General features: G+C 44.1%; 2 protein-coding genes across 3 annotated transcripts; both read left to right on the top strand.

Moving 5' to 3' along the window:
- Nucleotides 1-258: 258 nt before the first annotated feature.
- clk2a (CDC-like kinase 2a) lies at nt 259-18627 on the top strand. Of its 2 annotated transcripts, XM_080530486.1 has the most exons (13): nt 259-364; nt 1197-1390; nt 1643-1922; nt 2847-2937; nt 3809-3875; nt 5022-5138; nt 5503-5669; nt 7292-7386; nt 8039-8168; nt 8918-9000; nt 15577-15656; nt 15866-15956; nt 17685-18627. In XM_080530486.1, the coding sequence occupies exons 2-13, from the start codon at nt 1197-1199 to the stop codon at nt 17871-17873; spliced, it is 1584 nt and encodes a 527-aa protein (XP_080386612.1). In that variant the 5' UTR covers nt 259-364; the 3' UTR covers nt 17874-18627. The 2 variants fall into 2 exon arrangements, with proteins under 2 accessions (XP_080386612.1, XP_080386613.1); XM_080530487.1 differs by lacking the exons at nt 259-364; nt 1197-1390; nt 2847-2937 and having other exon boundaries at nt 1896-1922.
- Nucleotides 12373-14936, top strand: LOC308157591 (uncharacterized protein). The gene is made up of 5 exons (XM_080531179.1): nt 12373-12734; nt 13112-13258; nt 13376-13606; nt 13933-14076; nt 14580-14936. The coding sequence occupies exons 1-5, from the start codon at nt 12561-12563 to the stop codon at nt 14586-14588; spliced, it is 705 nt and encodes a 234-aa protein (XP_080387305.1). The 5' UTR covers nt 12373-12560; the 3' UTR covers nt 14589-14936.
- Nucleotides 18628-19339: the final 712 nt, after the last annotated feature.

The raw sequence follows: 19339 nt of genomic DNA, 5'->3' as shown, positions 1-19339 counted from the left end.
CCTGATATGAAATGAATGTTTGATCATGAATAGGTATGCGGCATATATGAATGCGTATTTAGCTATTAGGATTCCTCATATGAACATTCAGCAAAACATGGGTTAGTTCGAGAATATTCTAAAATGGTGTGTTGCCAGAAACTTTGTCAAGGTAACTCGTGTAGGTAGGAACCGTTCTGAACCCACTTCTAGAGCGGACTGGTTGTTTACTAGCGGGGAGCCCGTCTGCTGGGGGAGGAGCAGAGCCAAGCCAAGCACAGAGCAGACACCACTCACATCTGGCCTGCGAGGAGAGGAAACGAGGAATTGAAGCGCAAACACGGATTTTCTGTGGGATAAGCGCACGGGCCTCGCTGCTAAAACGGTAACGGACATTCAAATGCACCGATACATGAATTTACAACGGCAGTTCAGTGACAAATTAAAGCATAATAATGTTATTATAGCGAGTTAGCCTAATCTAACAGCTGAGGTTAGCTAGCTAAAATGGCGGTCAAGTTAGCTGGCCAGCATCATACTGCGTACTGTAGTATTGTATATGTAGTTGGCTACAATATAGCGAGATAGCATAGCGATAATATTGAAACCCACAACTCTAATATTATGCTGTCAACAACGGCAGTGTGTGTGAAATGGTTGCTTTTCAGAACACTCGTCGGCTAGTAGCAGGCTAACAGTCAGTACTACAGAGTTTAGCTCGCTGGGTCGTTTGTTACATCGAACTGGTGGTTCCTGCTAGCTGTCAGCTGGCCTGTTATTTACCTGCTTAGCTGTCAGTCGCTTTAAGTAGGCTACGTCAAGAGGCAGGTAGCTCGTCAAATGGGCTAGAATCTAGATAGTTGATTTGAAACCATCTAATCGTCCACAACCTCTTACTTATCTGGCTCACCCCTAAGTGTTCAATACCTGCAGGCCCTCCTAAATTGTTGTAAGGATTGGGGTACTACTAGAGGGCCAACATAGCCACGACTCTGATATTTGATCAGCTCAATGTAGGACTACACGAGAAGTTGCACGACGCTTTCAATGTTGACACGACACTTGGCTGCATTTAATTTTAGACCTAACCACCTGTTTCTCACTTAGGTTTGTTTCTTTCCCTTTAAAACAAGCAGCTGCCTCCCCCTACTAAGTGCAATCCACTCCACACACCAGCTGCAATGATAAAGGCCCGATATCAAAATGTCTTGTCACAGATGCCTAACACAAGACGGTTCCCGTCCTCGGAGAGGGCGAGCAGAAGCAGCTACCAAGACCGCTACCGGGACAGAGACCGAGGACGGAAGCAGCGGCACCGCCGATCGCCTTCCTTCTCCTCCAGCAGTGACCGGGAGAGAGACAGAGAAGGGCGAGGACACCGACGGGAGGGAAGCTATGCACGCTCCAGGAGGTGTGTATGCATGTTTGTGTGTATAGTGTACCTGCACACTGACCAGATTGAGCCTATGGGCTGTCCTACAGATTGTTATCTTGCTCTATTTGATGGTCATTATTTACGGTGTGTTAAGAATGATATTGAAGTAGTTGTCAATGGTGCAACACTAGTACTTTTATTTATTGAATGGAGCTAACAGGACGGGACGGGTGACACCACATGAGAAATAAATAAAATAAATAAACCCGTTTGTCCTCTCTGCTGCAGCTATGACAATCGCTCTGCAGACCGCAGGCCATACGACCAACGCTTCTGCGATGGCTACCGACGCCTGGAGCACAACAGCCGAGAGCGTGAGCGGGAGAGAGAACCCGGAGCAGCTGCAGCAGCCGATGGTTACTACGCCACACGGGAGTTCTCCCCCAGCATGTACGACTACCAGCGCGGCCGCGACAGGGAGCGGGAGGAGTCGTACCGAAGGAAGGGCAGCAGGCGTAAGCACAAACGAAGGCGGCGTAGAACCAGGTCCTATAGCCCATCCTCCTCGGTGAGTACAACCTGACCCGAGCTTGTCTTTTAACCCTCCCGCTCTTTCTTCTTTCTTTCTTCCTCTCTCTCTCTCTAGCTCCCCTTATGTCCTCCTCCTGTCTCTCTTCCTCTCTTTAACCTTCTCTTTTCCACAGCTCCTGGACTTGGTAAGTAGTACAATCTTTTTGTTTGGTTTGGTTTTGTTGGCAGGATTTTTTGAATAGTTTTTGTCTTGTAGTTAAATCCAGATTTACCTACAGTCCTTTCATGAAAGTAGATGTTAGAGAGAGAGACTGACTGTTATGGACACACACTTAGTGTGGATAAAGCATCGTCCACACACTCTCCTTCTGCATTAAGTAGACATGAATGACAGAGGCTACTAAAGAGTGGGGTTTATGTATTTCTACTCGTTTAATCTTAATGTATTTCTACTGGTTTAATTTTTTAATACTTGACGTATTTTCTGCTTGATTGCCTGTCATCCTCTTATTTGTTTTCTTGGGTAGCACTCTGATTCATTTAGGAAGGCAACATCATTAATTTAGTTATTTTATTATGAACTGGTTTTTCGTTCATGAATGGATGTGCAGGTTGCTTCTTTATTTGTAAGCAGCTGTGGTTAAAGGGTAGAGGGGGAGAAAAGCAGAGGACGAAATGTGATCTTTGACTTGTACCCTTGCACTATATCCCTATCGTTATATATTTCCTCACGTGGCGTCATACGAATCGCCCTATGACCGCCAAACCCACCTACTACAACCACTACGTCAACTACAACTACTACAACCACCCTCCTCCTCCCTCCTCCTCTACCTCTACCTGTGCCGCCTGTCCACCACCTGGCCCGTCGCCGTGGCTACGGCTGCCCCTGAAACCCCTCCCCTGTCCCCCTTCGGTCGTGTCGTGACCTGCTGATGCCGGTTGCTGGGGCTGAAAACAGCGGAGCGACAGCCGGACGAGGGCACTGATTGTGAGGGACGACGAGGAAGGGCACCTGATCTGTCGGAGTGGGGACGTCCTGCAAGAGAGATGTACTCACTGCCACTACTCTATCGTAACCCTTCTCCTTATGAGTATATAAAACCATAGAGCATTCACTGTCTGACAGGGGAGTGCTTGATGTCATGATGATGATGATGATGCCTTGGTTAGAATGCTGTTCACTCGAGCTGAAAAAGCAGGGTGGGGGATTGCAAAGATTTTTTTAGATGACATTTACTGGTTATTGTTTTGAGGATTGATTCTAGTTGTGGTATGTTTTAATATCAGAGGAACTCGATTTTTGGTTTCTAATTCAGCATTTCCTTTTAACATTTTAATCGTCTCTCGCGCTTTAGTGTAATGTCACTTCCAGCCGGTCTAAATATTTCGGAGAACAATGCTGTATACTGTTATTAGTGACACTAATGGGGAACTTATAGAATGATTTTTTTAATAGTTCCATAATCTTTCTCTGAACACAAACTTCTTGCCAACACCTCCTATTTAGCCCTTCCCCCTCAACCAACATTAACCTACAATGTTGCACTTTTGAGACTCCACCCTTTTTCCCTTATCTCTTTATAGAAACATCCGTAGTGGTAGATTAATAATCATACACATTACCATCCCCACGTTGCCCCCTGCCCTTTTATGGGCAAACCGCTACAACCACTCAACATGTTCTCCACTTCTGTTAGGGCGTGGATGCCTCAGTTATTAGAGTATATCTAAAAAGCTCAGAATGCTGGCGAATTTTAGGCAGTCCATTATATCCACAACGTGAAAAAGGGGGATGGGCGATTATAGCATCGGAACGCCTACCACTCTGCCTGTGTGCTGCTACTTTGTGTCCACATGTCTGATTCTTCTCTTCCCTTCTTTCCCGCTCTCTATCTCTCCCTCTCTCTGTCTGTTTTACAGATGAGATTGTCAGCACACTGGGGGAAGGCACCTTCGGGAGGGTGATGCAATGCGTTGACCATCGCAGGTGTGTGTGTGTGTGTGTGTTAGCAGCATCAAAAACAACAGATGGTCCCCCATCTCTGACAGCCCCCAGAGAGAGGGAGTCATATTTCTCCTGGGTTCAAACGGCTTCCATTTAGAAATGTACTGTTACGTTCTGTTCCAGTTTAACACCACAATAGTTCGGTAATAAGACTAGAACGCTAACAGGAGTTTAATATTATAAGTAGTCCAGTGTTTTTGCACCAAGTGCTTTCTGTTCACTGCCAGTAGAACTGCAGTTAAAGAGTAGCTCACTAGCAGTGGCAGTTTGAGTGAGTGGCAGTTAGAGTGGCGGTTTGAGTGGAAGTTAGAGAGCAGCCGATCCTGTTATTGTTGGTATCCTCATCACATGAGACCTCCATTTGCAGCTGGTTGGAAGATTACCTCCCAACCAGTAAGCCTCTTACCTTACCTTAGGAGTACTTAGGCTGACGGACTGACTGCATACTCTGTCTTACTTACTTACTATCAAATTAATTATGGAAGAGAGAGTGACACAATGGATCGGTGACCAGTGGCAGTAGAAATGCAAACCCAAGCCAGTTGAAATGATGTAGCAGTCAGGGCCTTTTAAACAGGTGATGCCCAATGCAAATTCTCTATTGGCTAACCCCCACCTCCCTCCAGTGTTGTTCTGCTTCAAACATGATAAAGTGCTCTGGCTGGGATCATGTGAATACTGTTGTAGAATCAATAGAGAAGGAGAGGGGACACAATGTACACACGTGTTTTATTGTACTGTCTTTAGTCTTGACAATTTTTTACGACCTCTAGGTCTCTGCTCCATCTGATTATGACTAGATGAATTCTGAGGCTGTTTTTGTATGCTTCATTTTTATTTCGTACATAATTTTCATTATGTAAGGTTAAAAATGGTTACTATATTTTCTACCTCAGTATTTCTGACTCCCAGTAAACAAGGGGTCTGCATAATATACCACCCAAAAACACCCCCACTAGTACTAGACTAAGAGATGAAGCTAGTCCGTCCTGTCTCAGGGGACCCCTGAAGAGGCCCTCTTAATTCCCTCATGTACCATGTACTGTTCAAGTAAACAATTCACATGTGGTGGTGTTATTTATATTTGTGTCATTAACTCCTCACTCTGTTCTGTTATACATCTCCCAGGGGAGGGGCCAGTGTTGCTCTGAAGATCATCAAAAATGTGGAGAAATACAAGGAGGCAGCTCGTCTGGAGATCAACGTCCTGGAGAAGATCAATGAGAAGGACCCTGACAACAAGAAGTGAGCACTGACCTGCAACACAGCTGATTATACTCTCCAGTATCATTGTGTTTTTATTGAATACGTTTTTTTATTTATTTAAGATGCACAGATTCTGTGTGGATAATAGGATCATCAAAGTATGGGATAATGGGCTGGTTTCATGGACGCAAGATTAACACTAATCCTAGACTAATATCCTTAATGGAGATTTTCCATTGCAAATATGATTTAATCCTGGTTTAGGCTTAAGCCTTGTCTGTGAAACCGTCCCCAAATGTATTGGTTAAATGTATCTTTAGTTATTCTGAGATGCACAGAACCGGAATATCTTGAACAGACACTTTGGTTTTATGTACCTCATCACCTCCTCCTCCTCCCCCAGTCTCTGTGTGCAGATGTATGACTGGTTCGACTACCACGGCCACATGTGTATCTCCTTTGAACTGCTGGCTCTCAGCACCTTCGACTTCCTGAAGGAGAACAACTACCTACCCTACTCCATCTCCCAGGTCCGACACATGGCATACCAGATCTGCCTGGCCGTCAAGTGTAAGTAAACTCTTGAGGTCCTTTTTATAAAAGACCCTCCAGCCCCCTCACCCAAGAAGCAGAAGAATTTCACACTAAAATCTTGTCAAAGAAACTCTAAACTGCACGTAGAAATTATAGAGACTAATTGTTTCTATTTTAAATAGTATTCATGTCATTGAATCCTTGCAAGTGCAACTTCTCTGAGGTGATTTTGGCATGGAAATGAGACAAAATGCTATGTTAGGGTTAGGGATGCACTGAAAGTTCGGCCACCGAATGTATTTGGCCGGAAATAGAAAAAAAAAGCACATTCGTTGTTTGTTTACCCAATACGAGAAGTTTTTTTGATGACGCGATCAAACAGTGCAAGCAGCCCATGCTGTTCTGTGAATGAGACGAGAATTGAGTGATGACTGCCTACTGCCAAGTCATATAATTACAGCAAACATGTCGATGTCGTCATATAATTACAGCAAATTACAGCCGACATTGACTTCGTTTTTCATTTTCGCGACTTCAAAATAAAAGCGCAAGCTAAGCGTTGTTGAATCGTTGATTTTCAACAATGTTTTTTTTTTGTAATCAATTATTTATTGCAAAACAGTACACATGAAAAACTCACATTATTACACCAAACAAAATAAGTGTCTGTCCTGATTTTTTTTTCTTTTCCTTATCTTACCCCCCCCCCCCCCCCCCACTATAAGAAATGTATTTCTGTTTTCAAAATAAGTCAGATCATTTTGATTGGTGACTTGTTCCCCCTTTCACCAGCCGCTGTCACCATTTTTACATCTTTCATGAAATTAGGAAATATTACGTAACAAAGTATATACAATTTCAAACACATCATTTTGATAATTATCATTTTGCATAAATAAGCATACAAGCATGAATAAAAAGCTATGTTTATTTAATTTATACAATGGTACAAAAATTGGCAAAATAAATGAAAAACTGACGGTACGCACTCGCATTCGGCCAAGTGTTTCCTTAAGTTCGGTTTCGGCTTCGGCCAAGATTTTTCATTTCGGTGCATCCCTACGTAGGGATTGGAATCCAGTCTTTTGGAGAGGGCAATGCTAACTGTTAGCCCGTTTTGCCAGTAGTAAAAAAGAGCACACATTACCGGAGAGACTTTCACTACTGTCCGACTCAGAATGATATTTCACTTAAACATGAAAACAGGCCTTTACTGCTCAAACACACACAACCTTCATTCATTCCTGTTTGTTGATTTGGTCCCTCCCCCTGGCCTTTCCCTCACCCAGATATTGACTGGTTCAAATGAAAGGCCTCCATTGTTCTGACATACACACACAACCTTTAGCCACATGAGGGCATCGGTGGTTCATGAAGCATAGGAGGGTTATCTGTACGTCCACATTTATCTAGTAAACCACTAGATGCTATAGATGCCAAACAAAGGTAAACATGCTAAATAAAGAAAGGGAACTAGGTCAGCGAGATCAGGGAGCAGCATCATGCCATGTGGAAGGGCCTTTCTTTTCTTTATTCAGTCGCTGGTTTAAACAGTGCTCTCTTACCATCGTTACCTGATGTGAATGGGTTGGAGGTTTGTTTGTTTGTTTGTTTGTTTGTTTGTTGGGATTGTAATGAACAGAGATCTTTCTCTGCAGTTCTTCATGATACCAAGCTGACCCACACTGACCTGAAGCCTGAAAACATCCTGTTTGTTAACTCAGACTTCACCATGACCTACAACGTAGAGAAGGTGAGAGATGCGGTGGCTATGGAGAGAGATTGGGGTGGGGGCGGGTGGGGTGGGGGGACAGAGAGAGATGAGAGCGAGCAAGGCCCCTAGGGTAAATTATTTATGCTGAGGCAGTTTTTCCACTCTAGCTCATCTCAAATGCAAATGATTTGGCGGTCAGCTACTCCCCTAAAGTGCACATACTAGTCATGACTGAACATGCTAAAGCAACAGTAAAAATAACAGGACGCATTTTCAGTTTCAAGTACTTTTTAGGGGGGGTTGCTCTTAACTTACAGTCACAAGCAAGACGGTTTATTACAGATATATATTACAGTACTATATTATTATAGTTTATTACAAATTAATGTAATAAACTATATCCAGTGACTTGACATTCTTTTTATCAGTTTATCAATTCTTGTTTATTACATTAATTTGTTTCAGTTCACCCTCTGCTTGTATGTTAGGGTTGAGCACCACCTTGGGGTCCTCTGTCGGTAGAGCATGACACTAATGCTTTAGGTTGTGGGTTCGATTCCCGCTGGGACCATACATACTGAAAAAAGCATATGCCCTCACTGCAATGTAAGTTGCTTTGGATAAAAGCGTCAGCTAAATGGCATATATAATACTCCTTTCCCTTCCCTTTGCTTCCCTTTCCTCCCTGCAGAAGCGTGATGAGAGGACAGTGAAGAGCACGTCGGTGCGGATGGTGGACTTCGGCAGCGCCACTTTTGACCACGAGCACCACAGCACCATCGTGTCCACGCGCCACTACCGAGCCCCTGAGGTCATACTAGGTTGGTCACCTCATATCTTAGCAATATGCCTCGCAAAACGCCTCACTAGGTAGGATGTCTTAAGGTTCAGTTGCCTTCTGACCCTTGACATGAGAACATTCTGGAACATCTCCACAATTCGAATGAGGAACATTCTAATTGAAGGGTGTTTTTTTTGTTTGTGTTTTTGAACGGTGGTTCACTGTGCTCCAATCAGGCACACAGTCACTGACTTACCAACCCAACCCCACCCTACAGTCAGACACTAAGCACCGCTGATAGGCTTTGGAGGCACTTGCCCGTGCCATGAGGGGAGATGATTAGCAGAGCCCGCTTCTTGAGGCGTTTAACACAGTTGATTTAACCCAGTTGATTGTCATCAGACACTTTCAAGCCTCCAGGAGTAATCTTATCCGTGCGCTGTCATGTGTCAGGTTCCTCTCGTGGGATTCTAGAAGCACCCACTTGACATTGAAGCTAATTGCTAAACATGAGGCCGCAACCAGTGTCGTAGTGGCCAGCTCATCAGCTCAGACCTCATCAGGGAATGGGACATCATTCTTTAGCTGCTGTAATGCCAGTTGTGGTTTTCTGTTAATATTTTAGTACCTTACCATTTCAGGTGTGTGCTTTCCTTAGTCTAGAGAACAACACAAGTTGTTTCCGATGGTCTCGTTCATGCTGTCTGTTTTAATCTAAAGTGTGTTCTGATTTGAGATGAGTTCAGTTTGTTTTGAGTTGACGTCAACCGTTGTGTTTCTGTCCCTCAGAGTTAGGCTGGAGCCAGCCATGTGACGTGTGGAGCATCGGCTGCATCCTTTTTGAGTACTACCTGGGCTTCACCTTGTTCCAGGTATGAAAACTGCAGCTCTGCACTGATATCTGGCTGATTCGGTTACTCGGCCGGCAGATCCTCTGCTGTGTCAACACAGACACGTGTATCTGCTTGTGCTCTCTATTACGCGCACACACCACACACCACACACACACACACATATACACAGAAATACTGTTCTAAACTGAGAGCACAGAGCCAGAGCAGCAGCAGGGAGTCACAGCCGTTAATCCCGTGGGGGGATTAACCCTCGCACGAGGTTGACCCTTGAGCTGTGGCAGAAGAGGCCGGCAGTGCTGTCTAACACCATATGTGTAGATTGGGCTCACACATACATTTACATTTTTGGCATTTAGCAGACGCCTTATTCCAAAGCGACTTACAATCAATACATTTGAATACTAAGCATGCGAATCATCAGCCCACCATTCGTGGCAGGAAGAGTAATCTAGCTCAGGCCCCTGATAGAAGGAGAAACCTTCTTCTACCACCTTCTTCTAAACCTTTTTAGATCATCATTAAAGTCTCTGCTCACAGACAGATGTGACCTAATCTCATCAGTTTCATCAGCTATATGCTACGTAATAAGAAAGAAGAATTGAGCGTGAGTCTGTGTGCTCTCTGAACCCTTTGAATTCTATCACAAATGTGGTCGATTTTATTATTAAATCTTGTCCGTTGTGGTGTACGTCTGCCACTGATCTTCATTGGCAAAGGCCACACACTAGATCTAGTTATTTCAAAAGGATTGAATATTTCTGTGTCCTCTGTTCGAGACATTGCTGTGTCAGATCATTACTGTACTTTCTTTAAGGTAATGCTATGAAACAGAAGAATGTGGACCGCATGTTCATCGGCAAATAAATTAATGAGCCTCATGAATTCACTCTCTTCACCTCGCGAAATACTCTTGATAGATAACTTAGTAGAGAGCTTCAACAACAAATTGAGAACTACCCTTGATATTATAGCTCCATGGAAAAATGTTGAACTCTGCCAATTGTAAAGAAACTGCCGTAAAGCAGAGCGCAAATGGAGAAAGTCTAAACTACATATTACATTAAAAAATAAAATAAAAATAAAAACAGCTCTTTACATATAATAAGGCAATGAAGTTGGCTAGAGAAACCTATTTTTCTGATATCATCTGAAAACAAAGGTAACCCCAAAGTGCTTTTTTTCAACCATTGATCGTCTGATTAACCTTTCAGTGGTTGCGCCTAGATGTAATGAATTTGCTACATTCTTTCAAGAAAAGATTTCTTGTCATTGGACCAAAACCACAAAAGGACAAATTGTCGAATACCATGGGAACCTTGCTTTCAAACTACAAACATGAAGCTAAGAATCTAGGTGTGATTATAGATTCGGACTTAAGCTTTGAGCCTCATATCAAATCTATCACCAGAAATGCTTTTTATCATCTATGGAATATTGCAAAAGTTAGACATTTTCTCTGGCAAGCTGATGCAGAAGTGTTAATGCATGCTTTTGTTAATACCTGTTTGGACTGTCTCCTTTCTGGTCTTCCGAAGAAAGCTACTGGCCAGCTGCAATTAGTCCAAAATGCAGCAGTGAGAGTTTTAACCAAAACAAGCAGAAGAGCTCATATAACTCCTATTTTAGAGACTCTGCACTGGCTTCCTGTTAAGTTCAGAATAGATTTCAAGATCCTTCTGCTTCTTTATAAAGCTCTCACTGGCACAGCACCAGAATATCTGAAAGACCTTTTGCTAGCATATCAGCCCAATAGAGCTCTCAGGTCTTCTGATGCTGGCTTTCTCTGTGTACCACAATAGAAGAAGAGATCTGGTGAGGCTGCATTCTCTTTTATAGGGCCTTTAAATTACTAGATCATTAAATGATGATTTATATAATGATTAAAGCACTTTGAGCTGCAACGTTTGCCGGAAAAGTGCTATACAAATAAAAGTTATAATGATTATTATTGTTAGCAATTGCCATTTGTGTAATAGCGGTCCTCTGTGGCTCAGTTGGTAGAACATGGCGCAACATGGTAGAACATGGTAGAACAATGCTTAGGTTGTGGGTTCGATTCCCACTGGGACCATATATGAAAAATGCATGCACTCACTGCAATGTAAGTCGCTTTGGATAAAAGTGTGAGCTAAATGCCATATATTATACTATAAGGAAGAAATTATGGATGGTGAAAACAGGGTTTCCGCGGATCCTTAAAAAGTCTTAAAAAGTCTTAAATTCATGTATCTAAAATTAAGGCCTTAAAATGTCTTACATTCATTACAAATGTCTTAAACTGGTCTTAAATACTTTACCCAAACGTCTTAAAATTGTCGGGGCAGGACTATTTAATTTTACTTTTTCTCGCGGCATTTTTCTATTGAGCAAACGTTTAATTTCATTGAGTAGCGCGCAGACTCCTCCGCCTTGCGTTCCTTTGGTTATAGTCAGCTGCAGTGCTTGCTACCTAGCATTAGCCAGTCTGCGAGATGGGGAAGTGCAAGTTCAACGAGAGGTGGCTTGACGACAGAAGATTTTGCGATTGGCTTAAGTCCACCGGCTACCCAGAAGAAGCAAGATGCACTGTGTGTAGGAAAACATTCAAACTCGGCACCATGGGCATTAAGGCGGTTGAGAGCCACCTGCAAAGCGAGAGGCATAAAACGGCTGCTAAGGGCCAACAGCAGACGCCAGGAATCTCTGAGTTCTGCGTGTCTGCCCCGGGCTCAGCGCCCCAGACAACGGCTGCCGCTGCTAGCAGCACTGCTAGCGATCTCAGAGCAACGTTTGGTGGAACACCTACACTGAAATCGGAGATTGTGTGGGTTCTCAATACAGTGGTAAAGCACCAGTCCTACTCCTCCAACGAGGGGATTGGAGATATCTTTCGGATTATGTTTCCCGACTCCCAAATCGCCACTACATTTGCTTGTGGAAAGGACAAGGCGTCATACATAATACGTTTCGGATTAGCTCCTTACGTCAGAAACGAGCTGATCGCGAATGTGAACGAGTCAGTTTTTGTTCTAATGTTTGACGAGAGTTTGAATCATGCCACAAAAAACAAGCAACTCGACGTGCACGTGCGGTATTGGGTCGGCGATCAAGTGGAGTCGCGTTACCTGGGCTCGCAGTTCATGGGACACGCTAAAGCTCAAGATTTACTGCAACACTTCAAGGTAAGTGCATTTTGTCAATGACAAAGTATTAGCTTTACATTAATTTTGGCAGATACTGGCAATGTCATGTAGATTCAGTATAATAGTAGGCGTACCATAGGGAATGATGCGGTGTAGTCTAGTCATTTCCACGTTATAGAGAGCCACAGAGAGGGAGAGGGGACGCGGGAGCGGGCGGGGGGATGGTGGGGAGAGAGTATCTAAGGGCGTAGGGAGAGGGAGTAGATGGATGAGTTATAGTTTGTTAACTGAGGATGTGTGCAGACAGAATGTTAAAGTACATTGAACCATTGGCAATCATGCTATTATTATTGTTATTATAATCATCATTATCATCATCATTTATTATTATTGTTATTATTCTCATCATATTCATGTCATTCTCAGGAGTGTGTGGAGAGACTGAACCTGAGGAACATGGTGTCCATCTCCATGGATGGACCCAATGTTAACTGGAAGTTTCTGGAGCTTCTACAGCAAGAGCATGCTGAGCAGTATGGTGGTGCCCAGCTGGTTGTTGTGGGTAGCTGTGGGCTCCATACCCTACACAACGCATTCAAGTGTGGATTCTCCATGTGGCAACTGGAGAAGGTAAGATGATTATAACTATGAGAAGTAATCTTTCATTTGTCCCACAAGGCAAATTGGAATATTACAGCAAGTGGACACTTGACAGGATTTAAAGAGAGCATGAATTTACAGATGTTTCATACTATTAACTCCTAAGTTCTTTTTCTAAGGGTTTATGCAATCAAAAGTGTCTGCACACATTATGTGTACAGTTCAGTCATTCTGTCAGTTTAGTTCTGGTATGTGTCTGTGTGTGTGTGGTCTACTGGGGAGCGCTGCTGGTTGAGCAGTCTGATAGGGCAGTGAGGAAGGACCTGCAGTATTGCTCCCTTACACACTTTGTGTCATTCCCCATGAGAGATGATGGCTAATTCAGCATTCTCCTCTCTCCCACCAAGGTGTTGAGAGCAATGCACTTTGTTTTCCACAATACACCAGCGAGGAGGGATGACTTCATTGCCCTCACCAAATCCTCAGTCTTCCCATTACCATTCTGTGGCCATCGGTGGATTGAGAACCTGCCAGTTGTGGAGAGGGCTATAGAGGTAATTAAAATCTTGATTTATATAGCACCTTTCTAAACAAAGTTACAAGGTGCTGCACAATGTATGATAAAATAGACATGCATGATAAAATAATACATACACATGGTGGAATTAAAGGTATGGCCATCACTGGTGAAGTATGTGGATGCAGTGAAGACAAAAAAGTTGCCAAACCCTGGGACAGCGTCATTTGACACCATCGAAGCAGCCCAGCGAGATCCGCTCATCTTGCCCAAGCTACAGTTCTTCATGGCCATCTCAAGGACATTCACTCCCTTTCTCACAAAGTACCAGACTGACACACCAGTCATGCCATTCCTTGGCAAAGATTTGGCTGACTTGTCCAAGGTAATCAAATTAATAATGAACAATCAACAACAAAAGCAAAACAAGTTGAGTGTGTGTGGGCATGCTGAATGTGTGTGTGAGCAGGGAGAAATGGCAGATGCTACTGGGTGGCTTGATTAATTAAACTCGTCCTTAGTCAATACATAAAATTACTGAAAGATTATGTTTTGGCTAAGTAAAGGTTACTTATCATACTGTTATTGATATATTGCATATGTGATATGATATTATTTTAAATAACTATATAGAAATGCATTTCATGGTTAATGTGGTTATCAAAGGTACTTGCTTTACAATCATCATGCATTTTCTTGTTACCCTTTCAGAGTGTGCTGAGGCGTTTCGTCAAGAGGGAGCATCTCAATGACATCACTCCACTGCAGCTGGTCAGGCTGGATGTCGCTGATCAGAAGAGCTGGGTCAACCCGAAGGAAGCCGACATAGGCCTGGGTGCTGAGGCAGCCCTCAAGGTAATTTAGATGTATTACTTAACTTTATATCAAATGATGGTCCATATACAGGCAGGAGAGAATACTGTGTTAGGCCATTCAGTTGTATTTAAAACACATTACCCATCTGTCAGGACCTCCAGAGAAAGGGCACCGTAGGGGAGCTCACTGCCCTAGAGTTTAGGAAGGACTGCATGACGGGTATGTCAAATATCCTAAAGAAAGTCCAGGACAGGAGCCCCCTGAAGTACCCCATCGTGAGACAGATGGCATGTCTGGACCCCACAGTCATGTACGCCGACCCAGACTGGTGCCAGGGAAGAATGAAAAGTCTAGTGCAGAAGTTACTGCAAGACAAGCAGTTGTCTGGAGGTGTCTCTGCTGGTATGAATAGTTAATAGAAAAGCTGGAAATGTTGTCCCTGATTATTAGCCAATGGACAATTGGACATAAGCCTGTCTGCTAATCAGGATTAATCATGTAAATAATATTTCACATATTTCCTTTCATCTGTTTTGTTATAGGTGATGTGATTATCCAACAGTTTGGGAACTTCCTGTCTGTTGAGGCTAAAAACGAGCACTTCCTGTCCTTCCGGCCCATGGAAACCAGGCTTGACGTGTTCCTGCATGGCTACCTCAGCCAACCCTACCCTGAGCTCTGGGGTTTCTGTCAGAAGCTTCTTCTCCTATCCCATGGGCAGGCGACAGTCGAGAGAGGCTTCTCCATTAACAAGGAGGTGGAGACCGTTAACATTCAGGAGGACACTGTCATTGCCCAGAGACTGGTCTGTGACTATGTTGCAGTTTGTGGGGGGGTTGCCAATGTCCCTCTCACCAAGGAGCTGCTAACTTCGGTGGGATCAGCAAGGTCAAAGTACAGAGAACACCTAGACATGGAGAAGAGGAAGAGGCAAAGCGCTGCACAAGGGCAGAAAAGAAAAGCAGCAGAAGAGCACATCATCGAGCTGAAAAGGAAGAAGCAAACTCTTCTAGAGGTATCTGATTCTCTGGAGAAGGATGCAGACAAGTTTGCTGAGCAAGCTGAGGGGAAGTCCGGCACCTTGATGGCTCAGCTCATCACAAAGTCTAACGTCCTCAGGAAGAGATACAAAGAAAAAATGTGTGATTTGAAAAAAATAGAGGCAGAACTGGAGAGTAAGGCCACAGAATTGAGGCTCATGCCGTGAGTGTGTTAAGTAGATGGGGTTTTTTTGTTAGATGTTTCCGACCAACTAATTGCACTTTTAATTTAATTAAGTTATTGAACCAGAGCTTTTATGTTCAATAAACAAAACAAGTAAACTTGAATGAGTCTCATTGATTGACATGCTATGCTTGTATTGTAGTACAGTGGAATCCCCTAACCATCGCATATATATATTTTTTCGGTCTTAAATTCCATTTAAAGTGGCATAAAAAAGGTCTTAAAAAGCCTTAAATTGAACTTGCTGAAACCTGCAGAAACCCTGGAAAAATAATGCTGCCAATTCCTCATACCGCTCCTCTTCTTCTTTCTCAGACCCATGACAACAGAGAGCATCTGGCCATGATGGAGAGAATACTGGGACCTGTGCCCTCCAGGATGACTCGCAAGACACGGTCAGAAGAAGACACACACACACACACACACACACAGGTTCCACTGGAGTGTGTGCACACTCCTATGCACCAGACAGCCATATAAAAAAGCCTAGTTTCTACATACTAACACAATGTTCTTGTTTATGCATACCACACTTCTACACTCAATATCAATGTCTCTCGCAATATCTATCGCTCACACACACATTTTTTTCTCCATCATTCAGGAAGCAGAAGTATTTTTATCGTGGCCGTTTGGACTGGGACGAGAGTTCGTCCGCTGGGAGATACGTGAGGGAGAACTGCAAACCCCTGCGGGTGAGAGAAAGGGGGAGAGGAATGACATTGGTTACATAAATAGAGGGCAAGGGAAAGAAAAGAAAAGTCGATCATCAGGTTGTCTATTATCCTTTAGCCCCACTGCTATCTCTGCCTCTCCATAACCCGTTTCACACATACGAGCCTTCCCAGTAGATTCCATGCAATTTCCCCTGTCGGCTTATGTGTGAACGCGACTGACCAGGGAAATACGACCAGGCAATTAACCGGGTTGAGACCATGTATAATTCCCGGTAATGTACCGGGTCTCCGTATGTGTGAACAGAAACCTGAACATTCCCTGGTCCGGCACGTAAAGGGTTACGTGTTTCACATGTAACAAGTTAACCAATCACAGCGAGTAGTTTCTCACTTGGTACTTTTGGTTCGCTCCGCTGATGTTTGGGAGTTGACTAGTTAACCCACGTCACATCAGCCAAAGTAGTGATCAATATAATTCTACATTGATTGATCATTGTATGACAGCAAACCTCATCCAATGCAGATAAATATAACAGGCTTCTGAAGTTTGAGACCATCCACCATGATGAAACCCCTGTCATCCCCCGGCGTGTTCCCCAGGCGTGTGATCCTCCTGGGCAGCCTGCTCACACACCGCGGCTCCACGGTTATTTGGTGGAAAGGCATTTTTAACGAACTCCCAGCAAAGTCAAAACACGAAAAAATCTGTGCTCACTACCTTTTCCAGTTGAACATAAACTAAACTGTTTCAATGCGGCTATTGTTTGCGAAGTTACAAGATCCTTACATCCCGCCACATTTTTCAAAGGATGCAAAGTTCTAATGTACTGGAGACGTTGTAGTTGATCCCAAAGACTGTTCAAACCCAGGCAGCGAGACCAGCAGGAAAACACAACTAGATCTTCTATAATTCTAACTGGATAGTACTTCGTTTCCAATCATAGTTAGCTAGATTACTTACTTAGCTAGCATTCTTACTTATCAAATGTACATTTTGTGATATAGACGCATTACGGAGCAGTGCACCCACACCAGTCGGCAGGGAGAGCCCGCAGCGCAGAGCACATAGCTATATGCCTAATTTGAGTTGAGTCGTATTATGCTTACTATCACCAAGTTCTCCCGTACTGTGGACTAGTATAGTATGTTTATATCAACGGTAGTGCTTTAGTTGGCGAGCGAACTTGGTGATGGTAAGCATAATACGGTTGACTCGTTGGAACGAGACAGGCGTGTGAGACTGCCATATCATACCTCCGTTTTAGATGTATTTATCATATTTTTCAATATAAAATGGAGGTATGATACATGGCAGATATATATATTAGGGCTTTCACACCGGCAAAGAACCGTGCCGGTTCGCGTTCGCGTTCGGAAACCTCCGCTGTCAGACAGCGCCAACGTTCGGAGGTTCCCAAACGCGAACGCGAACCGGCACGGTTCTTTGCCGGTGTGAAAGCCATATATATGGTATATGGCAGTCTCACGCGCCTGTCTCGTCCCAGTTCTGCATCCAGTTGAATGCATGATTCAAGTAGATCGTGCAACCCGGCAATGCCGACATGTGTGAAAGGGAGCAACACAGCAATCTACTTGTAGTTCGCTCGTGTGAACGGTGAAAATGCCGAGTTGACACAGGATGGCATTCCATGGAATTTACAGGGAACTGTGTGAAAGGGGCTCATGTCTGACACACCTTCATGTCTCTTTCTCTCTCTTTTTCTCCCCTTCCTCTCTCTCTCTCAGAGGTATCTGTTGTCAGAGGCGGAGGAGCACCACCAGCTGTTTGACCTGATAGAGAACATGCTGGAGTACGAGCCCTCCAAGCGGCTGCTGCTGGCAGACTCCCTCAGACACCCCTTCTTCGAGGCGGGGGGCATGGGCAACTCGGCGGGGGGGAAGAGCTGGGAGGGCAACCGCGACATCAGCCGGTGACCCGGGGTTCCATAGACTTACTGACAGAAACAAATATGCTTTTTGAAGCTGGAAGAGAAAGATGTGGCGCAACCGAAGGTGGAACAGTTGAGTGGATGATGGATCTCTTGGCTCTCTGAAATGCTTTTGTAGCGCATCATCGTAGCATGGACCCCTCCCCCCCTCTCTCCCTCCCTTCCACACTCCACTGGAGAAAGGCTTGGGCTGGCAACTCTTAAGTCAGATCAATATCAGACACACGAAAGTTCTTTTAGTCCTCTCTCCATGTCTTCCAACAGGAGGGCAATGGCCAGGAAAGAGGAGTTCTGAACCCTAACCGTCACCCCTGCTGAGGTCCAGTGAACCACATGCAAAGGAGAAGACCTGAACGTTCTATGAAACTGGAGCCCTGCTACAGAGAGAGCACTCTCACTGTTAAATTAATTGAGTCGTGATTGTAATCTGGGATCGGTGGAGAGACTCTTGGCTTGAGGAAGAGTAGCAGTAGCAGGTGCTCAGTTCCACTTACAGGGCACTCCTTATATGGAAACTCCTCATGCCTGCGCCGGTCATCTGGCCTGAAAATAGCCAATGGGGTGGTACGTCTCTCAGTGATTTACACTCCACACTTATCGTTTATAGGCCTCTCTCTCTCTCTCTCTCTCTCTCTCTCTCTCTCTCTCTCTCTCTCTCTCTCTCTCTCTCTCTCTCTCTCTCTCTCTCTCTCTCTCTCTCTCAATATATAGATAGATATATCTATTTCTGTTCCGTTTATGCAATGGTTTTGGAAAGAGGGAGATGGGGTGGGGAGGGGAGGGGGTTTCTTATGCTTCCATAGTAATGTATTGCTCATTGACTTGACATGTTTTCTCAGATGTTCTTCCTCTTAACACACACACACACACACACACACACACCAAGACATACTCCACACACAACACAAACTGCCTTTTTACGTGTGTTAGGATCAGGCCTGTGGTCTATTGAGATGAAGCACACAGACAGTCATGACGATGGCATCCCATAATGCCACACAGCAGCAACACGTTTACAGCGGTATTTATTATGAGAAGATGCGACTAGCTGGGCGTCTTCCTCTCTAGCCTGTACAGTACGTTCTCTTTTTGTATGAGGTTAAATGTATAAAAGTGTATATATGTATGATTTGTGTAGAATTAAACTTATGACCTCCTTGCCAAAGGCTTATAGCACCGTCAGTGTCAGCTTAGGCCTCTGGCAGAGTTAAGGGGAGGTGTTTTGTCTTTAAATATCCTGCCTGTGAATCCTTGTTTTTTGTTTTCTTCCTTCCTGGCACTTTACTGCCACGTCTTTGGTAGCTCCTTGAGAAACAGGTGTGATTTATTTAGAGTTTCAGAGTGCCAGGACACTCTGGGGGGAAACGGTCACGAATCTCTATGTAGGTCTAGACATTGTATCTTAGAAACCCCAAACTCCTTGTGCCCTCACCATAGCCGATAGGAAAAGTA

This window comes from Nansenia antarctica, assembly GCF_963989245.1.
Source record: "Nansenia antarctica genome assembly, chromosome: 5".
Lineage (NCBI taxonomy): Eukaryota > Metazoa > Chordata > Actinopteri > Argentiniformes > Microstomatidae > Nansenia > Nansenia antarctica.
Note: the sequence above shows the minus strand (reverse complement) of the source record. Positions and strands in the feature narration are given on the sequence as shown.